Source organism: Megalobrama amblycephala, linkage group LG11 (genome assembly GCF_018812025.1).
Source record: "Megalobrama amblycephala isolate DHTTF-2021 linkage group LG11, ASM1881202v1, whole genome shotgun sequence".
Taxonomy (NCBI): domain Eukaryota; kingdom Metazoa; phylum Chordata; class Actinopteri; order Cypriniformes; family Xenocyprididae; genus Megalobrama; species Megalobrama amblycephala.
The window spans coordinates 32,488,602-32,514,142 of NC_063054.1; the positions used below are offsets into that span (position 1 = coordinate 32,488,602).

The 25,541-nt window shown below is 35.1% G+C and overlaps 1 protein-coding gene across 9 annotated transcripts; it reads right to left on the reverse strand.

Annotated features, from left to right (window-relative positions):
• tpd52l1 (tpd52 like 1) lies at positions 1 to 25,065 on the reverse strand. 9 transcript variants are annotated; one of them, XM_048207499.1, is made up of 10 exons: positions 24,911 to 25,052; positions 23,535 to 23,576; positions 23,038 to 23,061; positions 14,981 to 15,096; positions 14,279 to 14,427; positions 5,707 to 5,808; positions 4,226 to 4,240; positions 2,477 to 2,515; positions 1,134 to 1,194; positions 1 to 972 (listed from the first exon to the last, which is right to left on the reverse strand). In XM_048207499.1, exons 1-10 carry the CDS (start codon positions 24,927 to 24,929, stop codon positions 847 to 849), a joined length of 693 nt encoding a protein of 230 aa, XP_048063456.1. In that variant the 5' UTR covers positions 24,930 to 25,052; the 3' UTR covers positions 1 to 846. The 9 variants fall into 9 exon arrangements, with proteins under 9 accessions (XP_048063456.1, XP_048063457.1, XP_048063460.1 ...); XM_048207500.1 differs by having other exon boundaries at positions 1 to 969; positions 24,911 to 25,049; XM_048207503.1 differs by lacking the exon at positions 23,038 to 23,061 and having other exon boundaries at positions 24,911 to 25,051.
• Between the last annotated feature and the right edge of the window lie 476 nt (positions 25,066 to 25,541).

A 25,541-nucleotide genomic window follows, 5' to 3' on the forward strand; every position in this document is an offset into this window, starting at 1 on the left:
TTTATGATTGTGATTCAGTTCACTTTATTTCATGACTGATGAGCCGGGACTTGGTGACTTTGCAAAAAAACGTTTAATGACTAACGTTATTAATGAATTCAACTCAACACTGAGTATGCATTAAAGAAAGATTTGAGTTATGAAATCCTTTTCCTTAAAACAACAATTGACTTAAATGTCAATGATAAATATGTAAAGCTGCAACAATTTTTACACAAAATGTATGAAGAAAAAAACAAAAAAACAGGACATAATAATGCTATACATTTTTGGTCAGAGACAATTATTGTTACCAAATCATAATTTACAACAGGCATATTAGATAGACTAATAAACTGCAGTAAAACATAAATCCATGTTCTATAAGTAGCTGTTTGCATCTGTTATCGACAAACATGTGCTCTAGTTGTGGGGTATACAGCAGGAATAGGAGCATGAACAGATTTATGACGGGAAAAAAGCAAGTCTAACATCAATTTTGTTAAACATTCTTTCAAGTAATTCTTTTAGGATTGGATATGCAGCCATTATATTTGGTCCTGGAGATGTATCATGCTTTGTTACTGTTAACACAAAGTTGAGTTAGTATAAATAACAATAAAGTAACGCAGGACTACACCAAAGGCAGTCTCCTTGAAAAATATACATATTTTGAAGAAAAGTTAAAGAATAAAACATGCTCCACTTGGTTGTTTTCCGTCCGTACAAAATATTTTGGACGGATAATCCACCAGCACACATCTGAAAGGCATGTGTTACTGTGTCTCGGGCCCCCGGTGCAATTTTCACTGTGGTTTCTCAACCACTAGGGGGCATCAGAGTCCCACCTGTAGCCCATTAACACCTTCAGCATGAGCGCTCGCTGCTCTCGGTTACGTTGTTTGTAGGGGTGTCCTGGGCACTGGCGTGGGCTGCTGATGACAGGACCTCTTCAAAACTGCCTGCACCTCCCGTTCCTCCAACCTTTGACTGCTTACAACACAAAACTCTCATAACATTGGATGGTTTGCTGACATCCGCACAGTGAAGTTGAAAACTCCCAATGATAAGCTGATCAATTATTAACAGCAGTGAACTAAAGGACAAGGTTATAGTGTTTGACCACTAATAAGGTAATTTTATGTCAGGCTTACCTTAATGTTTGAAACTGTGCTTTCAACTTTCTCCTCAAAGGACTTGAAACTAGGTGAGTTCCTGTGGAACAAAGACAACTTTGTTTTATGCATTTCACTAAACCTAATCAAACTCTAAACTTGGTCCATTCAATAGGAGTCCTAACATCCTCTCCAGGTTTTTTAGGTTTTTGTTGTGTAATGAAAAAGTTGGTACATGCAGGTTCTACCATTACTTACAGTTTATTAATGCAACAAAACCACAACTGTTTATAAATCTGACACACCAACACAATCTGTAGTGTACTGTTTTATATATACATATGTGATATATGGTGTCACATGCATTTTTGTGTTGTTTATAGAACATCACATTTTTGGATGCTTTTAAACGTTTTATTTAAGGGTTAAAGGGTTAAAAATGAAAATTAGCCCATGATTTACTCACCCTCAAGCCATCCTAGTTGTATATGACTTTCTTTTTTTTTTTTAGCTGAACACAATCAGAGTTATATTAAAAAATATCCAGGCTCTTCCAGGCTTTATAATGGAAGTGAATGGTAGCCTAGATTTTGAAGCCCCAAAAAAGCACATTCATTCATCATAAAAGTAATCCATATGGCTCCAGAGGGTTGATAAAGGCCTTCTGAAGCAAAGCGATGCATTTTTGTAAGAAAAATATCCATATTTCTAACTTAATAAACTACACGGCCATACGCAAGTCAAAAGAGTGGATTTCTGACCTGACATATTACGTAAGATGTAGGAGTAGCATAAGCTTAGGTAAGAGTAGACGCCTCTTGCGGTTCAAACAAATAGGGCTGGCCAACAAACTCAAGCTCTTTTCTTATATCGAAATCCTCAGAAATTTCTCTTTAAAAATTCTCATTTTAGACTTCAAATTCATGACCGGTGTTTTGTTTTGCTCTAACCTCTGTGCTTCCGCGTTCATCAGTACGTCATGCGTTCAGAGTTCACTCTTGTAGACTCATGTACAGCCGCTGCCGGAAGCTAGTGATTATAGTTTATAAAGTTATAAATATGGATATTTTTCTCACAAAAACACATTGCTTTGCTTCGCTTCAGAAGGCCTTTATTATAGATTACATATGGATTACTTTTATAATGGATGGATGCATTTTTTTTTTGGGCTTCAAAATCTAGGGTACTATTCACTCCTATTATAAAGCCTGGATATTTTTTAATGTAACTCCGATTTTGTTTGGCTGAAAAAAGAAAGTAATGTACACCTAGGATGGCTTGAGGGTGAGTAAATTATAGGATGATTTTCATTTTTGGGTGAACTAAACCTTTAAATGCTGTACAAGAACAAACATGCAAAGCAAGCTGTCACACACATTTACCTCATTGCAGGCATGCTCATTGAATGACGTATAGAATAGCTGTCCCATGAAAGCATGGACAAGCAAGAGAAAGGTTCAATCATCATCATGGACAAAGAAATGCATTGCAATTAAGACACATCAAATGCTAATAATAAGCCAGTTATAATTCTAGTTATACAGTATTTAAGTGTAGCCTGCAGCACTACATCTACACTACTGTTGAAAAGTTTGAGGTCGATAATTTAAAAAAAATGTATCCCTGTGATTACAAAGTTGAATTTTCTGCATCATTACACCAGTCCAATCAATGCTGAAAACAGTGGACTGCTTAATATTTTTGTGGATTTTTTTTTATTTATTTTTTTTACAGAATTCTCTAATGAATAGCATGTTTAAAAAGCATTTATTTGAAATGTACATATTTTGTAACATTATAGATGTCTTTACTGTCACTTAGTATCAGTTCAATGCATCCTTTCTGAATAAAAGTATTAATTTCTTTCAAAAATAAAATCTTACTGACCCCAAACTTTTGAACGGGAGTGCACAAACCAGTGACTTTTCAATGGACTATAGAACTATCCCATATAGGCAAAGATTCCTGTTATAGCTATACTGGAAGGTGGAAGGTGGAAGAAAGGGGTTGGTATTTCTTTCATAAACTATAAATCAAATCTTATTGCATGCATGCTGATCTAGTAAAAAATGGAATATAGGCCCTGTTTACACCTGGTATTAAGATCATTTTGGTTGATCAGATCATAAGTGGACTACGCTAAACACAGGTGTAAATGGGGTTTAAAATGTTTTGAGCTTGTTCCACTTCCAGAGGTAGTTGAAAACGTATTCGACCGGATTGCTAGACGCTCATGTGGTCGAGTTGTCAAACAGTCACAAAAGACCACCTATACGGATTTAATGTGTAAACATTATGAGAAGCGCCCTGGCCAGATGGGATTCAACTTTGTTGGCTGGAGACCCAAGATTGGTTTGAAGACGAAAAGCGTACCAAGCACAATGTTCTCTCAACATTCCTGATTTCTAACACGCACTCACAGCATTCGGTGTGGTCTTGTGGCTGTCAGAGCAGAAACGAAAGCTGATGCAATCCGTATGTTTTTCCGTCTGGGCACGTTTATATGTAAATTGCGCAAGCTTATTTTGTCCATTTAGATCGAAAGATCTCTAAAAACCCATACATTTACCCACCCATAGACCCTGCCCTCGAATAAATCAGGACAGAAGTGGTTCAAAGTGGACAAAAGAGACAGATTAAAACACCAGGTGAAAACAGGAATGAGTCTCCCTTGTCTACTTGTGATCTAATCGACCAAAACGCATCTTAATACCAGGTGGAAACAGGGCCATAGTTAATGTGAGAAATTCTACATTGATTTGAAGGTGCATTGCTGAAAATAAAAGACAAAATAAAATAAGACCTGCTTATAATGCTACTGTATGCCATAGTCTGAGACTTTGAACCATTTCAGATCTCATATTATCTAAAGAGATTATGACTCCACACAATATTAGAATCAATGTTAGGATGACACTCATTGAAATTGTATTGAAATATTCATATTAACAGCTCAGATATTTGAATACCTCTTCACACCCATATTGATTATTTATGGAAGCACTGTGTCTGAGTCCGGTCTAAGTCAGATTTAGTTTCAGTACCATCACTGTTCTCATGCATCATGCAGATGCTAAAAGAAAACAGCTATCATTAATCTCTATCTGGGATCTATGAACACAATATCTTACCCAATAGAATTTGACCTTTGGTGTGCATCAGAGATAGGGAAAGAACATTGTAGATTATAGGCCATGCAAAAACATTTTGTTCAAAAGAGACTCAAAACAGTTTGAGGACAAATAAAATGCATGCAGTTATCAAGTTAAGAACAACTATACTGGCAGAACTTTTAGGTCAAGTCACTGGGCATGAAATCACAAAAATTATTAACACTTAAAAATGTCTGAATGTCATTGGGAAAAAAAAAACATGAAACCAAATTGAAGTCAGTTTCCCTCAAGTTCACAGGCACACACACACACACACACACACACACACACACTACAAATACGTCTTGTCTTCAATTTGAACAATTGTTTTGTAATGGGAAAACCTCGTGAAATGTTTTGCTTTAAAAGTGTGCATCTAATGCAATGGCATTCATACATTTTTAAGTGTGACTTAAGTGTCCAAATAATTTTTATGGCCACTGTATATTAAATTTGCTAATGAACTTTAACCCTTCCCAATACTGCCATTTTGGGACTGATGCAGTAGGCTGAACATAGCACTCAGGACACACACAGAGAAGCTGCACAACAATTACAATAAGATGTATCATTATTTAAACAAAAAAGCCAATTTTTGAAGTATAAGATCTTGATGAACTCATGAGAAGTAAAAAGCATTACTTGTCATATTAGTTCCATACAGTATGAACTGTAATCATGAGCTCTGCTGCTAAAGGAGCAGATGAGCATGCAAGGCTACACATTGTTCTTTGGATGTTCACTGCAAACATGAGGTAGAAAACCCCCAGACACATGCAGAGAGACAGCGTCACGCACTGGCAACCAAACACACATACCTCCTGGGATACAGTACCTGAAGGCCAAACATGCTGAAGTAAAATAAAGTAATGAGGTGTTGGATCTACAGTAAAATCAACAATACTTAGCTAAATCAAAGGCAGGAGTTTGTAAATTTTTAAATTGTATATTACAAAATGTTGCTTCTCAACATCTTGTTTTAGGAATATATATTTATTAAGAAAAAAATGGGTAATATACTGATTTTCTGCAGTGTTCAGAATGGCCATCTGTAAAGCATGACCATTATTAAATAACTCAAACTGTCAACAGTCAATCATTTATCTCCCTGTTGTAGATTATGACACTTCTGAAAGCATCTATTGTCACGGAAAGTCTCAACTGTCCAGGAGCCAGTGAAGAGGAGCTGATAAATTCTTCATGCCATCACAAGCTCTCATTTCCTTGCCAGCTGGAACTGCCCCCAATCTGGCCCAATGAAAGCTGCTTAAATGAGGCTTACATAATACAAACATGCCTCTCAAACAGACTGTCCGAGGTAAACGCCTCAAGACCACTGCCATTTCACTGTGCAACATACACAGCATGTGAACTAAGTGTTTGTGGGAGATCCCTGCAGAAAAGAAAAACAGGAAATGATAGGACAGCAGAAAGAGGCAGAGGGGGAAGTGACATTGTACCTCATATCCCCAAACTTCCTGGTGATGGCAGTGCCCAGGTTACTGAAGGCAGCTGAGGTCCGCTGTCCTGCTGTGGTCAGGGTCTCAGATGTCTTTTTGTATCTGCCAGAACAGTACAAAAAATAACAAATATCGTCATTGATAAATAAAGCAGAGCATTTAGAACAGCTTTCTGAAATCTGATATATCATTTTATAGAAATCCTTCTTTAAATCCACAACACAAACATTTATTTTTTAAAACGTTACAAAGTTTAAAACACACTACATATACAGTATGCGGTATATATAGATACTGTATTTTAATGATAATTTTGTAAAATCCAAATAAGCTTTACAGATCTTTTTAGAAAGGGTTTAAACAATGTTTTTCATGCTTGTTTAATGAACCAAAAACAATTATTGCACATGCACCTGTGAAACAGTCCTAAACAGTTTACAGGTAGTACACAATTAAAGTCACAGTTCCAGTAACTTAGGCTATGTCTACATTAATCTGGATACATTTGAAAACGTTTCAAAAATGCTTCTCATCCACACTAGCATTTTCAATTGTTTTCCAAATGCTGCTCATCCACACTGAAATGTCTGAAAATGCTTAAATCACCTTACTGTGCCATGTGTAAAACACAATAAAAGCTTATGAGATGATACAGAGAAAGCAGACATAAACTTCTCACTATTCGCTATTCTTACTTGGGTAAAGTTGGTTTTATATTCGCACATTCGGACATCTGTATTCAATAGCCTTGTTAATCACACTACATTGGACATTCAGTGGACATTCACAAGTAAATATGCCATTAAAACAATGCTTTCCTATTTTGATCGACTGTGAAAAATGTTGTAAGTTGACAATTGTTGGTTGTCAATATCATGTCGCTGCTTAAAATTCGCAAACATTAATTTATTGCAAATTTATTGGAAAGTCTGAATTTATCAGAAGTCCGAATGTGCGAATATAAAACCAACTTTACCCAAGTGCTATTCTTCTGGCACGATTATTTTATTACCACTCACTGATTTTTGAGTCAAACTCAAAAAATTATGGTCTAAAATGCAATTGTCATCATGTTTTGCCGCAGGACAGCAATTGTGAGTAAATTTTCTGTCTTCTTTGCAGGAATGTAATATGAAGAGTCTACAAAGGAACATTTATCTTTAGCAACTCTATGAAAGAATAGCAGGCACAACAATGCCGCTATAACCATATATATAATCGGCACAATATGTGTCACATGACTAAACATGCATCATCATTTTCAATTAGCTACTTCTGTGTTTACAGTCCACACTACAATGCAAATGCAAAAAACAGCATTTTCAAATTTATCAACCTGGGAGAGCGTTTTCAAAAAGCTTCATCTTCGCTGTCTGTGTGGACAGAAGGCCAAAACTACGGTGGCCCAGTAGTGCACAACACAACGGAATCGAGCCACAACACAACAGAATAAAGCCACAACACAATGAAATCGAGCCACAACACAACAGAATAAAGCCACAACACAATGAAATCGAGCCACAACACAACAGAATAAAGCCACAACACAACGAAATCAAGCCACAACACAACGAAAATGCTCCCGACCACTAGGGGGCTCTCAGAGCTCGGTATTGTTAGTATTCCTTGCCAAAGTTTTATAGAGTCGGCAGTGAAATGAATACCACGATTAGTTTCAACAGTATATAACCACTGTATATCGACATGAAATATTAATTAAAAATCACTTGAGTGCACAATAGCTTCATATTTATACCTGTGAATGATTTGATGCGCTACCACGGCGATTGATGAAGGGAACGTCTGACAATTCCACCAAATGGTTAAAACGTATAATTTGTATTCATTAAAATTACTTTTAACATTTAAAAACAGACATTTTCAAATTACAAAGCTTGTCAGTCTTACCAACAGGAAGTAACAAGCTTTGGAATTTGAACATGTCTGTTTTTAAATGTTATAAGTAATTTTAATGAATACAAATTATACGTTTTAACCACTTGGTGGAATTGTCAGACGTTCCCTTCATCATTCGCCGTGGTAGCGCGTCAAATCATTCACAGGCATAAATATGAAGCTATTGTGCACTCAAGTGATTCTGAATTGATATTTCATGTCGATATACAATGTTTACATACTTAAAACTAATCATGGTATTGATATCTTTGTAAGACTGTCAACTTTATAGAACATAATACTAATATTAACGAGCTCTGAGAGCCCCCTAGTGGTCGGGAGCATTTCCGTTGAGTTGTGGCTTTATTCCGTTGTGTTGTGGCTTTATTTCGTTGTGTTGTGGCTTTATTTCGTTGTGTTGTGGCTTGTTTCTGTTGTGTTGTGGCTCGATTTCGTTGTGTTGTGAACTTATGTTTGCTTTTTTAATTTCGTTGTGTTGTGCACTACTGGGCCACCGTACAAAACGGAGAGAAAAAGATGCGTTTTCAAACGAAAAAGTATTAGTGTGGATGAGGTCTTAGGACACTAAAGAGACCTTTCTATGGATGGCATGGCATGAAGACATGAAGACTGCAGATGTGGCCAGAGCAATAAACTGCAATGTCTGACCGTGCTACAGCGAGACAGGTGATTGTCCTTGCAGTGCCAAACCACATGTAACCACATGTCCCCCCAGACATGTTTGAAAACTTGCTGGAAGAGTTTTTTGTGCTGTAAAAGTTGGACATTTCATTTTTTGCTAAGTACTGTATATATATATATATATATATATATATATATATATTTACATCTTTAGTGTATGTTACAGTGCTTTAAACATGACATTAAAATATTAAAAATGCATGTTCCCAAAGGAGACTGGAGAACGAGAACAAACTTAAAACCAAGTACAGACACAAAAGGTGCCTTTTCTGAATTTCAGGCAGGAAGAACTTCACTTCACTTTTTCTGTGATGTTGTACAAAACAGGAAGAAATGCTGATTCAATCCAGAGAATACAATAAGAGAGTCTACAAAGGGAACAGTAGGATCATAATGAGATTGTATCACCAGAAAATAACAATTATACATATAAATAAATTTGTATGTTTAAATATAAGTTTTTTATGGTAAAAGGACTTTCCAATGGCCCGGGGCCAGCGTGAAAAATGCTCAGGACAGTTGACTGAATAACTCTTGTAACTTTCTTAAAGATTAATCTGTATTTAATTTATACAGTGAAGACTATGCAATGTTATTTTACATTTGATTACTTTATTCAAATTCTGTAAACCTGAAAACCACTGTTAGACCAACCTGAAAAGCACTGATTATTTCATTTGTACATTTGTTCTATTGTATTTATTTGTGCTAATGCCTGTAATTTGATTATTCGTTCTTATTTTATTACTGACTGTTTATTGTCTTTAATACTATTTAAAAATGTATATTAGTATTTTTTTAGTTGTTTTTGCTGTGGTATTAAAATGTCACTGGTATCTGAAACTTGGTGTTATAACATTATTTATTAAGGTTACATGGGTCAAAAACAATAAAACAATAAATATTTAATTTTATTTATTTAGTTATTACTTTTGTGGCAGGGTCAGTAGAAAAAAATCCTCATAAGAGCTCTACAACTGTCAGAACAAAACTCCCACATTTAATAACATTTTACACATACAGTATCCAAACGTGGCACATTCCGATCAGTCACAAGACTTTAAAAGCCTTGTGAAAAACGTGTGTTCCTCACACAAAGCTATCACATGACTTCAGAAGACTATAGTACAGAAGTCTAGATTAGATCTATAGTGACACTATGTTGTTTATTTGTTATTTTTGGAGCATAAACATCCCTATTCACCTTCATTGTATAGAAAAGTGCAGCGTGAACATTGTAAAAAAAAAAAACTATTGTGTTCTATGGAAGACAGAAAGTCATACAGGTTTGGAATGACATCATGATGAATAAATGATGAAAAAATGTTCATTTTCAGGTTAACTAGACATGCTACAAGGTAAATTTCGCAGCCCAGTTATGTGAGGTGAATCACATTGTAGAATTACATGCTTTGTATAACAGCACATCTAGACTGACCCGAGAACAGTCTAGGAGCTGGAAATATAGTCATTTGCTGAGAGTATGTGTAGAGTCACTCAGGCTAATACAGGAATCATCCATATAAGTCAGAAGACGCCATCTGATCGGTTTGTGCCTCTCAGCCCACAACCTCCTCGCCATGGCAACTGAGACATGAGAAGGGCTATTCATTTGAGATGCTAGTTACCATGTCACTGTAGTAACTTATTGACCAGATGCAGGGTTGGGCAAAAATACATCAAAATGTATTTTAAAATAAAATACAAAATACCTTAATTTTAAATGTATCAAAATAAACTACAAAATACAGCAGCCACAAAATGTATCAAAATAAAATACTGTATTTTTGTATTTTAAAAATACTAAAAAATACTTTTACAAGGGAGCATGAAATTTCTTCGCAAACCTTTATACCTTTAAAACATATTATATGTTTTATTAGACAGAATCCACTGTTTGGATTCATTCATCGACTGAAAACTAATCATGTTATATAGCTTCTTGTTTGAATCTCGTTTTCTTGATTTACTGTGAGTACCATGTTTTACCATGACTAATATCGATCTATCTTACTGCAGTGTGCAACAAGTGTCTCACAGCGGCCGCAGAGCGAACTAGCACTATAGTAGCACTATAACAACTTTCAACACACAAATGTATCTAATATGATAAACAGTGCTGCTTTACCCAACATACGCTAGACCAAAAAAAGCGGAAGTGGCAACGGCAGCATAATAAAAGTCCCGCTGACATGTGTCGCGCTCGTCTCTCATTATCAATCTCTCCAGCTCCTCGTTGAGCTCCAACATCACTCGCCCTGCTCTGCTTCATACTACAGTAACGTTAATAATCTCATGCATGAACATGATTTCTGCCCTATTCTTATCCACTGGCTGTAGGCGTGAAGACAACACCTCCCATGATTCCACGAAATCAAGGACTGAATAAGTGACCTCTAGCGGCTGGATTTAACAGATCAAATATTAACATATTCCTGTGATCGCCCAGATGAAATTTAGTTTTAAAGTAACCAACAGTTTAATTTTTAACAGTTTGCGAATGACTCATAATTGTATCCTAATTTAGTTACTTGATGTTTGGTAACGAAGGGCCTACTTTGCATCAGCAACACAGCCTCAATGAGAAACACGTCATTCATAAGAAGACAACTGATGGCTTTTGTATTCATAGCAACTTGTTTATAACTATTTAATCATTTGATTGTTAATGATAAATATAGGGGGCTGCTGCTCGGTATAATAGTTTTCAAGAAAACTATGTAAATGTAACTATTTAGCCTAGGCTTCTAAAACGAACACCAAAGCTTAACATCTGTTCTGAACAAGTCTAGGGAAACCACTGAGAAAGCACCAATCAGAGGTTGCATTTTTATGATTTCATCATGTAGACTTCTTACAAAGTATTTTACAGTATTTTAAAAATACAAAAATACAAAACAATAAAGTATTTTGATACAAAATACAAAGACATTTTCATCAACCCAATCAAATACAAATTACAAAATACTATTTTGTATTTGAAATACATGTATCATAAATACTGACAATCTCTGACCAGATGAACATGGGAATATAAACAAAGCCAGACAGACTTATTATCATATAAACATATCCTATCTAATGATTATAATGTTAAACAGTAATACTAAAAAGAAAGTTATAGTGTGAAAAAATGAAAGTGTCAATAGCGAAAGTTAATTCTGGGGATTTTAGATTTAGAATGTTAGCTTATAGAATTGTACAATTGATAATTCTATAAGCAAACATTAGAACAGATTTGAAGTCAATACACCATATCTAACAAGAATGAGAACAATCTCAGAACACTTTCACACTGGAGTAATACATGTGGGCTTGGAAAATACCAAACTCTTTATTAAAATAATTTAATAACAGACAATAATAATTTTAAAACACTAAGGGTATAAGTTATACACTTAAAGGTCCCGTTCTTCGTGATCCCATGTTTCAAACTTTAGTTAGTGTGTAATGTTGTTGTTAGAGTATAAATAAAATCTGTAAAATTTTAAAGCTCAAAGTTCAATGCCAAGCGAGATATTTTATTTAACAGAAGTCGCCTACATCGAACGGCCAGTTTGGACTACATCCCTCTACTTCCTTCTTTAATGACGTCACTAAAACAGTTTTTTGACTAACCTCCGCCCACAGGAATACACAAGAGTTGCGTTTGTAGAGTGTGTTTGTCGCCATGTCGTCGAAACGCTGTTATTTTCATCCCGCAGTCCAATCACCGGGTCTGATTCCGGCTCAAATTGATAGGGTAAAATTAAAGACATGTTTACAATAACACTGAGCGCATGCATCTCCACGTTATGGTAAGAGGCGTGACTTTTCCGGGCACGGTGCGCTCAGAGCTGTCGAATCACAACACAGGAACCGCTGGCACAATCAGAACTCGTTACGTATTTCTGAAGGAGGGACTTAGAACAAGGAAGTCATCAGCCCGTTTTTATGACAGTGGAAACAGCGGTATACAGAGTAAAGAGTAAAGTAAATTATGTGAAAAATACTGTGTTTTTTTACACGCGAAACATGAACACATGTTATATTGCACACTATAAACACAATCAAAGCTTCAAAAAAACCACAAAAAACGGGACCTTTAATGATCATGCACTCTCATATACATTCACCTAAAAATGATATGACGTCTAGATTTACTCACTCATAAAGTCATTCAAAATCTGAATATTTTTTTTTCACTCTGACAAAAAAAAGGAACATTTAACAATATTTGTAAAGATTTTTCCATATAATGACCAACCTGCCAAGCCCACGCATTTGTTAAATTTGGTTTAGTAGTATTACTGTATTGTTTTCTTCCTTAGATTAATTGTTTCTTCTTGTATTATTGTCATTTGTAAGTTGCTTTAGGGAAAAGATGTCTGCTAAATGAATACATGTACAATAAATAGCAGTTTTTCTGATAGCATAAATTCACAATCTTTGCTTATGAATGGTTTCTCTTCATCATGCTTGTAATCTGTGTATTAATCTGTGTAAAAACAGAATAGCTGTTATTCCTGAGGCTAGTGATAGTAGACAGTTATGCACAACATTATTATGATACTTCATGAGTCATAATGAGATGTGATTTTATTTAAGTGAGCCTCATTATTTCCCTTTCATTGACAATAATAGGCCAATTGTTCATGTCTACGTTCAGTGTGTGCGTGTATAAAGAGAAAGAGAGATGTTCAGCAAGCCTTGTAGCAATGACGTTATTATCGTGCAAACGGGGTGTGTGTCTCAGAACGGCACTGTCTGTATAAGTGAATGTAAATTGAAGCAGATATGGATCACACCATGATTGCAATAACCTAAATATACATTGACAAAGGGAAACACAGCAGTTTCAACATGCTCTTTTAGATTGCAATTCATTCTCAAGAAGGAAGCATGTTAATAAAAACAGGTCAATGCAAATTTTCTTCTTTTTGATGCAAAGTATCGGATTTTAATAAGAAACAATAATATTGCATGTGATATATATTGTTAAATCACTATTGCTCATACTGTTTATGCTACAGACATGAAATACAACAAAAATACATGGTCATGTAAACTTCGGATGTATTTAAAAAATAATTTGGTTGTGAACTGAACCTAAGTCTACTTGTTCAAGTGCCCATTTTATGCTTTTAAAAGTTCTAATTTTCTCCTACAATAGGTTTGCATGCATCCAAAACACTAAATTTTCTAATAATACACATTGCAGCTTCAATTCTTTCTCACAGTGTCTGAAACGGTTCGATAAAAGATTTGTCTCTCTAAACCCCTCCTTCCTGATAGCCGACTCTCCTCTGATTGGTCAGACGGCCCAGTCTGTTGTGATTTGTCTACTGCTTACAGCACATGTCGGAAACAAAACGGTCATTAGCATATCTGAACTTCAGATCAGTGGGCTTCCTTAGCAGTTGATAAATGATGATACAAACAGTAACAATGGCGTCAGTTTTACCGTATCAATTCGAGGCCAAGTTTTCATCCTTTAGAAGTTTGTGCAAAGTGGATTTGCTTTCGCAGCGCTGAAAACAGTCTCCTCGATACGTCAACAACAACATGAAATAAACTCTTCCAGGCCTCAGGAACAACTAGTGTTTGAGGGCAGGTCAAAGTAGACGTTGTTCACGGGCAGCCAATGAAGACTATAGGCTGGCATTATGCAAATTTGTTAAACCTACGTAAACTTGTACATGAAGTAAGACTGGAATTACTGACGACAAATTTCAGGGATTTCAGAATCGATTCTTTCCTTTAGGAGAAAATGACTCCATTTATCGTGCACTTTGATCTTTCAAACTTTGCAGACCTTTTACATTCACAAACAGCTATATTACACACTGCATGAAATGTTTTTTTGTTTTTTTTCACCATTTTGGTCATGTGTTATAACCACCACTATTGTCCTCTTAAAAAGGTGCATGCCTCTGTAGTCACAAGACACAACGAAAGATGACATTAATCACAGGGTTTAGCAAACACTACTTACGCAGTGCTGGTCTGCATGTCGTACCAGCTCTTGCTGAAGTTCTGTCGTAGTTCACTCAAGGGTGTGATCCCTAGTTTCTGTTTCAAATCCAAGTGACGCTTTTCTTTGGAAGCCAGGACTTGTTTCAAAGTAGTGATTTCTTCTTCTAACTGAAAGAAGGAAAACAGGTCAAGGTTGGGGGCTGAGAAGCTCTTGTGATGCTCTTTAGATTTATATATAACGATATATACCATATATAACATAAATTCTAATATGAATTGTCCACTTTTTTTGTCCTCCACACACAAACTGTGACACAGTTAACATCAGCCTTGCACGGCTCAATGGACTGATCTGGGAGGATCAAACAGCCCAAGGGAAAAAATGGGAAAGCTTAGGTCACATGATTTTAAATCAAGGGTGTATGTTCTGCTTTACTATGACTGAATCAACCTAACCACACTTTTATGCTGAAAAAAGTCCTTTTTAAGGGTCAGAACAGGTATAAATAGCTCCTTTACACATTTTACAGTCAGTCGCAACATGCAAAGAAGGAAAATGCAGACAGATCTGCAGGATTTGCATAACATACAAGACCATTTCTGCTTGAGCTTTGTTGCCTTTGAGTTCACAGACTAACACTGTTACTAAAGATCAAACAGCCCTTAATGTGCCTGCTCCTCATTTTCCTAGTTTAGAGCGCTAAAACGTTGGGGAAAGTACCTTAGTCAGTTCATTCTCCATTTCCTCTCGCTCCTCTTCTGTGACAGTGTTGTTGAGATCCACCTCTGACACCATGTCCTCATCCACTTCCTTTAGAGGCTCTTTGTCCAATAAACCTGGAAATAAATGTACAAAAATAGAAGAACAATGAAAGTTATTGTTAACATGACCAGTCAAATGTACAAATTTATGAGAACACATTCTTTCACAGATTTGATTTCACAGAAATATCTTGTGTAAAGTTGATCCACCATTGATCCACTAAAAGGATGACACAAATCTTAAACCATTTCAGTCTCAAACTCATCTTTAAAGGATAAGGGTATATTTTATAATGAAATCAACTCTGATGAATCACATTAGTGACATATTCATTTATATATGTATTTATGTCACTTTTAATATATTTATGTAATTTATTCCTGTGATGTCAAAGCTGAATTTTCAGCATCATTACTCCAGTCTTCAGTGTCACATGATCCTTCAGAAATCATTCTAATATGCTGATTTGTGGCTCAAGAAGCATTTTTTATTATCAATGTTGAAAACAGTTGTTTTTTCAGGATTCTTTAACGAATATAAAGTTCAAAAGAATGGCATTTATTTGATATAGAAATCTTTTGTAACATTAGAAATGTCTTTACTATCAGTTTTGATCAATTTAATGCATCATTGCTGAATAACAGTATTAATTGCTTTTTTCTTTTTTTAATCTTACTAATCCCAAATTTTGAATGGTAGTGTATAGGCTATATTGCCATCATTTCCAAAACTATAAAACTAGTCCATACAACTTAATTATAATATAAATCTTCTGAAATCATAAATTACATTTTCTTTAGCCAAGTTTCCATCCACATGTATACAAATTGTGAGAAAAAATGCTGGATGTATATACCAAGATATGAATAAAATTGCAATAATTTGCATAAAATTAACTTTTTGGAATTGAATCACTATTTTATTTGCATAAAAATAAATTCAGATTAGATCTTATTCAAAGCAGAGTCATCTTTGATTTTTTTTTTTTAACGGGAATGAAAGCGAGGCTGTGAGGGATAGACATACATCTCTTCAGTGGGTTGTATTAAAATGTGTTTTTGATTGTTCTGCTGATGAAAAATTGCAAAAAAATCTTTCCAAGATATTTCAGTAGGCAAAAAACTACTGAACATGGGTTGTGCAAAATTACAAATGAAATAAGTAATCTAGGAGCTTTATACAGCGTTTTACAGTGAATCCCATTGTAAACACGGTACGTCTGTCCCTCACAGCTTCGCTTTCATACTGGTCATGATGACGTTGGTCTGAATAAGGTCTATTTGGATGGAAACAGCTAGTTTTAGGTAAACTAAAACACAAGTTTACTCATTATGTCTTAAATAGCATTCGCCAGTATACAAAAACTACCCTTCAGTCAGTGACAACCGCATGAAGCCTTTAAAACACATTTAACCATCACCTTCTCTATGTAATTATCCTGCGTCACCCCTGAATGAAGGTGTATTTTAGCAGTTATAATGAAAGGTTGTACACAAAAAGACTGAAAACACCTTGCAAACTTGCCACATCAATCATCTGAAAGTAACAGGTATAACAGAGCTTTACATGTTTCCTTTAAGATCACCTTATGGTTCCTAAGAATTGGTCAAGTGATTTACAAAATGATTGCATTTTTACAAGCATCATGAAAGCATGTTTTGAGGCAACAAAAGTCTGATTTCAATTTAAAGCAGCTCATAATAGCTGACACAGAGACAAGTAACCAAAATAGTAGTATTCTCTCATGCATTTGAGGCTAAAACCAAACTTAAGAGAAGAGGACATGAAAGTAGGAATATGGTCTGATTACCACACTTATCACTGAAAGCTCAACCCAGTTCCCCAAAATCCTAGTTTCAACTGCAAAATCACTAACTCAATACACCATTATGCGTTTCAGTTTCATTTCAGCATTGCAAGACATGCCTGGCATGACTTAAATAAATCAATATTTTACATTAAAGGGACAGTTCACCCAAAAATGGAAAATTCTGTAATCATTTACTCACCCTCAAGCTGTTCCAAACCTGTATGAATTTCTTTCTTCTGCTGAATACAAAAGAAGATATTTTATAGTTGATGGGCCCCATTTTTCATACTATGGAAGTCAATGGGTCCCATTAACTGTTTGGTTACCAACATTCTTCAATATATCTTCTTTTGTGTTTAAAAGAAGAAAGAAATTCATACAGGTTTGCAACAACTTGAGTAAATTGAGGGTGAGTAAATGATGACAAAATTTTCATTTTGGGGTGAACTATTCCTTTAAGGGTGTTCATCTGAGAGTGAAATTATGGCTTATATGTAAACTCAGACTGTGAAAACACCCTGTGACTTTTACAATTTACTTAAAACTCAATGCTCTTAAATAGAATGTAAGAGAGAGTCAAAAACTAAACCTTACAATAGCTAGAAAATGAAAGGTCAAATGATGAAGCACTAATGCATTTGATATGGCTCCAGTAATGTGAATAAACTTTGAGGTTGTTTTTGTCCAGAGGGAAACGAGAGTCACATCTCGGAGGTTTGGTCAGTCATTACTTGAGAAACTGATTAGAGTGCTGTGGTATGAAACGCGTGATGCACTTTCAGAGGCTAATGCAATCAGCAGGTAGAAGAGCAGAGCAGAACGGTTTTAGCAAAGAAAAGTGCTCAGCAGTGAGATCCCAGATTCCTGTAGATCATATCTACATGTTTAAAGCTAAAACAAGATGGTTCAGTGCTTGCTAGTGGACATTACCTCAGAAGGAATCAGACCAAGTATGTTAAGCATTTCCACTGCTCTTCATCTGTCCTTTAACTAGGTCTCATTAAACCCTCTAACACCTTTTACATCATGCTTTACATAATTGTTTCATTTTGAAGGAGTAATAAAATAGCAAATAAATACTGTACATTTCACAATTAGTTATTAAAAAACACATCAATTTTTTTAAAATATGTCATATGTACAATTAAGGTAACATTTTATTTTGAAAGTCCACTTTAAACATTCTACTAACTATAGGGGCTTTCACACCAAATAGTTCTAGGAACTCAGTTATAGGAACTAGCCACTAGTTCCCCGAGAACTTTCCTCTGGGCCATGTTCCTGGTTGCATTTGCACCGGGAATAGGAACTCTGAAGCGGCCGACAGTGGCGTCTTTAAGCGCAGCATTTACAAACGCTAAAAACCGATGGATGGAGGATGGAGCTGTGTTTGTTTTGTCGTGGGCTAAGAGATGAAATCTCCTGTGATAACTTTCAGTATTACATATCATCGAGGCTGAGAAAGAATGCAACATTGCAGACAACAGGCAAATGTCGTTATCGCTGTTTCCCATGTTCGTGAAGTAAATCTGTTTACACGGCCTTTAAAAAATGCCGGGTGCTGGTGTTTGACATGCATTTGACCAATCAATCAGTCATTAGAGTATTAGCAGACTGTCTGCTTAATATCTGCTAACACTTTATTTTGATGCTCCCAAGAGACATTTTACTGACTATAAGTAACTTTGCAACTACATGTCAAAATACTCTACCAATACTCTAATGAGAATTAGCTGACATGTAGTTGCAAACTGAGTTAGTTGACATGCAGTTGCTAGTTACTTATAGTTAGTAGAATGTCTAAAGTGAACAATCAGAATGTGAAACTATCAGAATCAGAAAGTGTAACCACATAAAAAGATTTTCTCAGCACATATTAACGTGATTATTTGTGATTAAATTAAGGGGCCGTTTACACAACACCATTTTCAACTGAAAACATAAAACCTTTTATGCGTTTTCATTCAATAAACATTCAACTTTTAATGCGTTTTCATTCATTTACATGACAACAGTGTTTTGGGGGCCTGAAAACGCAAACTTTTGAAATCGGGATTCAAATATCTTCATCGTCTCTGTGTAAATTACAAAAACACGAATTTGTGAAATGGTGACGTCATGCGCATGCGTATTATGTGTTTAGTCTATAGGCGCATAGTGTTTCTTTACAAAGTGACATCGCCATCTACTGGCCTGGCATGGATATTACAGCGTTTTTAATCATTTTTGCAGATCTGTGTGAATAGGGATCGTGCTGACATACAGTGTAGTCTGTATGCGAAAAATGCAAAGGAAAAACTTTTCTGTTTTTAGTACATCGTTGTCGTGTAAATGTACCCTCAATTAATTAATCAGCATATTATATAATTTAACTACAGGGCTTTTAAGTATTTAAGTATATACATTTAAGTATAACCTGTATAAATGAGCCTTAAAAAAAAACATACTGCATCTTGAGACAAAACAATGGCTGACATATTTTAAGTCATGTCAGTGCAAGTTGCTTTCAGTTAAAACAGCTCAATAACGCATTTTAGTCTGGGACTAGGCTTAAGCCTTGTCTGTGAAACCAGGAATAAATGTTTTAATTTGGTAACAGACTTACTAAATACACCATGGATAAATTAGTTTGGACTGTTTTAATTTCTGTCTGGATATTTAAATGTCATATTATGATGGAAAGAAAATTCTCCAACATAGTGCATGTGTGGCTGACATTTAAAATATGAAAATAATCATGATAAATAAGGGACACGACATGTCCTCAAAATTACTGATATTAAGATGTTAAGAAATAAACACTAACATACTTTGACAGTATACATACATGCAAACACTATCTGAGACACTGTAGACAGCTCTAGGTCTCCCGTCTGTAAGATGCCATTACTGTCTATTTGCTTATAACAGAAATAGATATAATAGATTTCTTGATATAGATTAAAACCGAGGGTTGGATCTTTGAGCATAATCAGAAGAAAAGTTAGCAATTATTTCACAGTTCCACCACCTCATTGTTCAGGTTGCCTAGCAACTTACCTGATGCCTTGCATCAACCTCCCAATTATACCATGAATCAGATTCCCTAAATCTATTTAGGGGTCTGTGTCTCGAATAAGAGGAAGTACAGAGGATCATTTTCATGTTAAATATGTAAAATAATACCCTTTCTGTTCCACTGCCTTAATGCTGTGTCTGAGCTAAATCTTTGTTGAAGGTTTATTATCTGGAAAAAGGAGAACTGTGTGATATTGAATTGGTTTATTTAACACCACCAGGATGAAATGCGGAGATTGATTTAAGCCAAGATCATTTAAAAATAATGCTATGATACAAAACAATTCTTTTTACCACCAATTAAAATAATAACATGGTTTCTGCTGAAAACATGATTCTGATGGTAGCTGGTTATACATGGTTTCTAGATTGTTCATACTGTACAACCTTGAATCTAGACCATTATTGTTAACCCAACTGAAGCTGGGAACCTGGTTGAGCTGGATAACCAAAGACAACTGTCATTTTGATCACCTAAATCTGTATCTTTTCATTAGATGGCTTTAAAAACATATGGAAGGAATCATTTTACTTGAAATAACCCATTCGTTGAAATGAGTTTGACTTACCATCAATAAAATAACAGGAAAATGCAATAAAGAAGTGATAATCACAGAGGAATTCATTCATATACTGATCTTTGTTGATAAGCCGTCATATATTTTCTTTCTGGTTTAGTTGTCTATTTTTGTCATTAACGGGCCAATCAGAGTTCATCTTTCTCATGTTCTTATGTCTGGGTGAGCGAGTCAGAGTCGTGTCATGGTGTTCGGTGTGTCATCTGAGTAACTAAGTGTCCCTTTAGGGCAGTGTGCTCGACGGTTCAGCTTCTTCAAGCTCACTGGACTATGCGCTACTATTCTGTCCAGCCCTCTCACTGTCCTCATTTTCCTTCTTGACTCACAAAGAATCATTTCACTGTCCTCAGAGAAAGATTGCAATGTGTGGAGGAGGAGGCCATTCTTATCATCATCAGATGAACAAAACACCTATTACTATTCACCCACTGAGGGGAATGAAAGAAAAACACATTAAAACACAAACCAGAGATGAGTGGGGGACAAAAACAACAATATCAAGCAAACAATCTTGGGTAAATCTATGTATAACGCAATTGATTAAATCAATTAATCACTCATAATACTCATTTTTTTAACTATTTAATGTTAATGTGTTAATGCTTTCAGTTGCCTAATGCAAAAACTACAAATAATAGCCTCTGTATAATTATTAGGTTCAGCAATTTGTGTGAATGACTTTTATATTTCGTCTTTACTGACACAAAAACTTGTATCAATGGAAATCCAAATACTGAACTTAATGCAAATGTGCAAAAATTCAATAAAACAACAGCTAGATTAAACATTAAATCAGTCGCACATATTGGTGTTATATGCCTATTATTAATATACTATTATAGTATAGTATATTTATTATTCATATACTATTATAGTATTTTTTAAATGTTATTAAAATAATATTTTTAATATTTAATATTTTTATAATATAATAATATTTTTAATATATTTTATTATAATTTTGTATAAGCTTTATTTTTTATAGTTTTTTTGTTTAAAGGTGCCCTAGAATTAAAAATTGAATTTATCTTGGCATAGTTAAATAACAAGAGTTCAGTACGTGGAAATGACATACAGTGAGTCTCAAACTCCATTGTTTCCTCCTTCTTATATAAATCTCATTTGTTTAAAAGACCTCAGAAGAACAGGCGAATCTCAACATAACACCGACTGTTACGTAACAGTCGGGATCATTAATATGTACGCCCCCAATATTTGCATATGCCAGCCCATGTTCAAGCGTTAGACAATGGCAGGACGTCTGGATGTGCACAGTTGAATCATCAGACTAGGTAAGCAAGCAAGGACAATAGCGAAAAATGGCAGATGGATCAATAATAACTGACATGATCCATGATATCATGATATTTTTAGTGATATTTGTAAATTGTCTTTCTAAATGTTTCGTTAGCATGTTGCTAATGTACTGTTAAATGTGGTTAAAGTTACCATCGTTTCTTACTGTATTCACGGAGACAAGAGCCGTCATTATTTTCATTATTAAACACTTGCAGTCTGTATAATTCATAAACACAACTTCATTTTTTATAAATCTCTCCAACAGTGTGTAATGTTATAGCTTTAGCCACGGAGTACTATCAAACTCGTTCAGAATCAAATGTAAACATCCAAATAAATACTATACTCACATGCATCCGATCCAGCATGCATGACAAACATTTTGTAAAGATCAATTTTGAGGGTTATATTAGCTGTGTAACTTTGTTTATGCTGTTTAAGGCAAGCGTGAGCTCCGTGGGCGGGAAGCGTGAGCATTTAAAGGGGCCGCAGCATGAATCTGCTCATATTTAATGATGCCCCAAAATAGGCAGTTAAAAAAATTAATTAAAAAAATCTATGGGGTATTTTGAGCTGAAACTTCACAGACACATTCAGGGGACACCTTAGACTTATATTACATCTTTTGAAAACACATTCTACGGCACCTTTAACTAAATTTTAGTTTAAGATTTAGTCATTTTGTTATGTGCTTTTGCCATTTTATTTTAAATATTTATCTATTAATTTACATTTATTTTAGCTTTAGTAATTTTAGTACTTCAACTTACAAACTTATTTTATTATAGTTAGTTAAGACAATATTTCTAATTTTCATACATTTTTATCTATTTTTTATTTCAGCCTAATATCAATTAATGAAAATGATTTTTTATAGTTTTAGTTAACATGCTAACTTTGATGGCACTGAACAAAAAGTCCTAGAAAAATCTTTTCTGTGACAAACGGAACAAATCCTGCTTTTTTTTTCACTAAATAACTCCAGTTCAATAATGCAACATCTATTCAGAGCAGTAGGCCTATCATTTAAGATCATGCTTTCAGTGAAGAATTGCGTAATTTCTGGCCTTGCCAAAGTAATCTGAGGGATTTCTCTTAGTGATTATCTGACTGGATTTAATTCCGTCTGACTGCTGCACAGAGACACGACAGAGTATTTTGTGACTGGCAGGAAATTCTGGATGATGACCATGCAAAGTGTGTAATGTGTTGTTTTTAAAACTCAGCTAAGCTATATCCTTCAGATAAAAAAAGATGTTTCTGAGACCTACCTGCATGAAAAGTTTCACTGTCTTCTGTTGTTCAGCAAATTGAAATAAGAAGAACACTGCATGAAATGATTCATGAGCTGATGAATCCAAACAGATTACAAATGTCAAACAGGCACTCAAATGTCAAAGAACATGCAAACAGGCTGCATTCAACAATATCATTCAAAAACAAAATTAACACACACACACACACCTATCTAACCCATGCTGTCTCATTCAAGAAACCTCAAAAAGACATGCATTTGAAGAACAACAAAGGGTCTGCATCTGTCAGACAAAAAATATCACAATTCTAGGATTTAGCAGTGTCTACAAGTTTTGAATGTGCTCAAATCTTGGACATGGCTGTCTATTTCCATCTAAAAGCACCTAAGTGAAATAGCTCTATAGACAATTCAGCATCCATCAGATCACAGGTGGAAATGAGTGATCTACACACAGACTACAGAGGTTGGGTTTGTCACATTCACTCATTACATTACACAGCAAGCTCTTACCCCAGTCTATTGCTTCAGAAGAAAGTACGCTAGAGTACAGCTCTGTGAAGTATGATTGGCAAAATAAACAGACATTAAAGGTTAAGTGCACAAATGCACAATGCAGATGCACTGAATTTACCGTTCATGTTGATTTAAATAAATGTATTAAAAAGGTTCAACTACATCTACATACTATAAATATACTGTTTTGAGGTTTGTGTACTACTTTCAAAATTACTGCATTTTATTATATTGTACCCTTACACTATACTATACTATAATGGGTGCAAAAATACATTGACTTTACATTTCTAGTTCACAAACTGAATTAATATAATAATAATTTACTTGTATTTTGTCAAGTCAACTGATAAAAACGTGTATAAAATACACTATTCCATAAATTGCCATTTAATTGAACTTTACTGTAGTGTACTGCTATACTACACTGCAAAGCTACATCAAATTCACATTTATTGTTGTAAATGATTCAAATTACTATACATTTACTCATTTAGTCATTGACATGAAGTCATTTACTATACTACAACTTCACTTTCTGAATGTTTACTGTACTATATTAAACTCATTGAGCACATATCAGTGGCCTTGTTGGTACAGGTGATGGTCCTTGACTAGATCGCAAACACAGACAGGCCTTCTGGCTTCAGTGCAAAAAGGAACTACAGTATACCAAAGTGTAAGACATCTTATTACACTGACATAGATTGATTATATTTATATGACTCTTCATTGCCCAACCCTGCAAACAGAGTCTGTTACATTATATTGGTGGAGCAATGCAGTACCAGGTGCCAACAGGATGTCTATACTACTACTGTATACAGTTTTGTTTAGTTAAAGGCCAGGCAATTCACTGGTCCTGCCACTGGAACATATCTGGTCACAAGATTTCAATTATTTAGCTCAGGACAGTCACGTGGAAATTAAATGGAAAGGTCACATGGTTGTCCAGATCAGTGCACCTAAAGGGACATGAGAGGGAGGAGCTGCATCTAATTCCCTCATTTGTTTACGTGTTTTGGCAACAGATCCCTGGAAAAGTTGATCACGTGTCTGACTTAAGCTCATGCACCTCATTAGAATGAAGCCTAAATGACTAGAGAGAAGCATGTACAGATGACTTTTAAGTAGTTTAGGCTATATAAAAGATTAATACTGGGCTGTTAGCTGCTAGTTATGTGTTTTAACCTTTAATATTTATTTTTCTGCTATGCAAAAACAAAACCAACAAAACGTGCCTCTTAAATTTGAATGTACTCAAGTTATTTGAGGATACACAAAGTGAAACGATATTTACAGAACTATTCAAACACATTTCCAGTATTTTCACAGAACAATAAGACATGAAAGTGATCGGAAAGTAAGCTCACCCTGTTGTCTGGGCTCCATATCAGCGGTACTGTGCAAATGCAGGTCCAGTACAAACACACAGCACTTCTCAGTTCAGAGAAATATCCCGTCCTACACAACCGCTTCACACTCGCGCTGTCTGCTGTCAAAGCCCCGCCCATTACCGGAGCAGCTTCAGCCACACACCAATAGGAGCGGCTCTAATTAGCATATTATGATTTAGTAATATATTTCATGGTAAATATCAACAAGCGAAAGTTGCCGCATAAAGACTACAGCGGTTGTCCGCTTCCTAAAGCACGTAAACTTGCATCCTTGTGGGAGTTGTAGTCCTTATTTAACAAAATATTAGAAACATTTAAAAAAAATGAATAAATAAACAGCAGCTTGAAATTCCAGGTTATATTATGTGCAATTTATGTTGTAACTTGTAGAACAAAACGGTTAAATAAGTTTAAGTAACGTCAACCACATAATTTTTTTTTTTTTTTTTTTTTTACTTTTAGGCTACTCTAAAATCCAAAATCACTACTCTTCAAGGCAAGCCCAAATGAAAATCCAAAGGGAACACATGGCTCAAAAATGCTCTTCCAGGATTTAGAACAACCTGCTCTATATCCTTGTAACTTCTAATCAATCATTGGTAAGTTA

Coding starts and splice junctions, on each gene's coding strand:
- tpd52l1 (XM_048207499.1), bottom strand. Junction 23,062..23,534: donor TTCTGAAGCAATAGACTGGG/GTAAGAGCTTGC, acceptor GCTGAACAACAG/AAGACAGTGAAACTTTTCAT. Junction 14,428..14,980: donor TGGAGAATGAACTGACTAAG/GTACTTTCCCCA, acceptor TCCTTCTTTCAG/TTAGAAGAAGAAATCACTAC.